The 2,488-nt window shown below is 76.8% G+C and overlaps 1 protein-coding gene across 1 annotated transcript in view; it reads left to right on the plus strand.

Annotated features, from left to right (window-relative positions):
- LOC135408407 (collagen alpha-1(I) chain-like) overlaps positions 1 to 2,488 on the plus strand; it is a 3,893-nt gene extending 1,405 nt beyond the window's left edge. Inside the window, exons 2-3 of the mRNA XM_064643569.1 lie at positions 1 to 871; positions 938 to 2,488. The exon at positions 1 to 871 is cut by the window's left edge and continues 113 nt beyond it. Coding sequence (XP_064499639.1) covers positions 1 to 871; positions 938 to 2,488 — 2,422 coding nt within the window. The remainder of the gene's footprint in view (positions 872 to 937) is intronic.

Consider the following 2,488-nt stretch of genomic DNA (forward strand, 5'->3'; position numbering starts at 1 on the left):
CCGGCGGCTCGGCCGCGCGGCACCACCGGACGTGCTAGAGGAGACGGCGACCCGACGAGGCGGGCGCGGCCCGGTCCCCGAGGCCCCTTCGGCCGGGGCGGCTCGCTCGGCAGCGGGCGGCGGCGCGGCGACCCGCTGCGCTCTCCGGCGCTACCTGCGGGCGGGGGGCGCTTCCCCCCGAGCCTTTTTCTTTCCTCCCTTTTCTCTCTCGCCTCTCTCTGGCTCGCCGTCGCGGCTCCGGCCGCACCGCCGCCCGGCGCTGCGCGCGGCCGGCACCCACGGGCGCCACCCGGACCCAGGCCGGCACCGGCACCTCGCCTGTTTTTACCCAAGGACACCTGAAAAGCTCGCGGGGCCGCGCGGCCGTCACACAGCTCGGTACGGTGAAGAAGCCCCTCCCCGGCGGGAGGGGCGACACCTCGCCTGCCACGGGAAGCCCACGGGCAGAGGAGACCGCCCGGCCCGAACACCGGCCTCCGCCGCGCCTCTCGGCCGGCCACGGAGGAGCGCCGGCCCGCCGGGGGCCCTCTCCCACGCCTCCCGAAAAGCCTCATCCATCGTCACTCGGGGAACGGCCCCACGGCCACTCTCGCTCAGCCTGCCACTACGCGGAGGACGGCACGTGCCCCAGGCCGCCGACGCCGGCGGCCCGCACGCTACTCTCCACGGCTCTCTCCCGGCCCGGCAGGAGGCGGGTGCCGCCGGACGCCCGGCTCCGGACAACCCACGCTTCCGGCCCCGCCGGGCCCACGGCCGCCCCCCGCAGAGCGGCACACCTCCAGCGTGCGAAAGCGCCACCGAACGTGCCGCGGGGCCACCGGCTTTCGCCCGCCTCGCGGCCGTCGGCTTCCCCCAGAAAGGCCGGGGGACGGCGACGGGGAGAAAAACAAAAAGCCCCCGAGAAAAAAGCACGCGCGCCTCTCGCTCGCCGTGCTAGCCACGGCCGCCCGGGGCTCGGGGCGGGGCCCGCGCCCCTCGCTCCCCGATTCCCTCTCGCTGCCCACGGGCTCGCGCCTCGGCGGCGGCCGGCCGCTGCCGGGCCGCTCTCGCGCTCTCACGCACTTTCTCTTCCCTGGCGCGCTCGGCGTGCTGCGGCTTAAGGCCGCCGGAGCAAAAATCAAAAAAAACGGAAAAAAAAGGCCGGGAGGGCGCCCCACTTCGCCCGCAACCCGGCCCCCGGCCGACAGACCTTCGCGGAACCCAGCCCTCCGGCAGCCAGGCCGGCGGGGCAGGCCCGACCGCACGGGCCGCCCGGCCGCCGTGGCTCTCGCGCCGGCCTAAGAGGAGGGAGGGGCGAGGCGCCGCCGCCTCGCCCGCCAACGGCCATCGTGCGTCCCCAGGGCTCCCCGGCGACTCTGTCGGGTTCTCGGTCTGCCGGCGCGGCCGCCGGCCACAGCCTGGCCGGCCGGCGCCGCCGCCTTCGGCCCGCTGGGCGGGTCCCCGGCTTAGGGCCGAGGAAGGGGGAACGAACAAAAGAGCCGAGGCGCGCCGAGGGCGCCGCCTCGCCCGACCATCGGGCGGTCCCGTCACCGAGCCCCTCCGGCAACCGGCCGGGCCCAGGCGAGGCCGCACGCCCACCGCCAGTCCCCGGCACGCCGCCGGCACCGCTGCCGCCCGGCAGCCGAGGACAGGGCGCCGCCACCCAGGCCCGGGCCATCTTCGGGGCTCTCGGGAGGCGGCCGGGGAAAAAGCCCGCGCGGGCTCGGCCCTTCGAGCCCCGGCCGCCAACCGCCCGCAACAATGCCCGCCGCCGCCGCCGGACGACGGGCGCCGGCTTAAGGCCGGCCCACCGAAAGGACGAGACGCCGCCGCCTCGCCGCCCTCGCACACCATCGCCTTCGCCCGGGGCCCTCAGGGAGCCGGCAGCCGCCACCGGCTCGGGCTGGACGCTGCTGTCGGGCCCCCGCGGGCCCCCCTCGGCCGTCCCAGTCCCGCACTCCCTCGGCTGCGCTTTCGCGCTCGGCTCTCGTCTTCCTCTCCCGTCATCGGGCCCGCCCGAGGAAGCCGGTCGAGAGCCCCGCGGCTTTCTCGCGCCGGCCTTCCTGCCGCTCGTGGGGTTGGCCGGCCCGTGGCACGCGCCGAAGGCCGCGCGGCAGCAGACGCGGAAGAAAAGGGGCCCTCGGAACCCGCGCTGCTAGACAACCCCTGCCCACAATACGGACAGACGCGTCCTGGCGCCGCCGCGCCTCCGAAGCGGCTCGAGGCTCCTCAGCGGGGAGGCGCGCGAGAGCAGGCCGCCTCTCGCCTAGACCTAACCGGAGGCGGCGCCCGACAGCGACCCCTTGGCCGACTTCCGGGGCCGGCCGCGACAACAGGTCTACCCCGAAAATGCCGACAGGCGCCTAAGTCCCGCCGGAGCCGGGTAGACCTGGTGGCCCTGCGCCGGGACGCCGCCGGGGCGCAGGCCGCCGGCGGCGGCCGCGGCGGCCGCATCGGCCGGCTCCGGAACCGGGTAGACCTGATGCTCGCCAGCCCCGGAACCGGGTAG

This window comes from Pseudopipra pipra, unplaced genomic scaffold (assembly GCF_036250125.1).
Source record: "Pseudopipra pipra isolate bDixPip1 unplaced genomic scaffold, bDixPip1.hap1 HAP1_SCAFFOLD_442, whole genome shotgun sequence".
In the NCBI taxonomy this organism is placed as follows: Eukaryota; Metazoa; Chordata; class Aves; order Passeriformes; family Pipridae; genus Pseudopipra; species Pseudopipra pipra.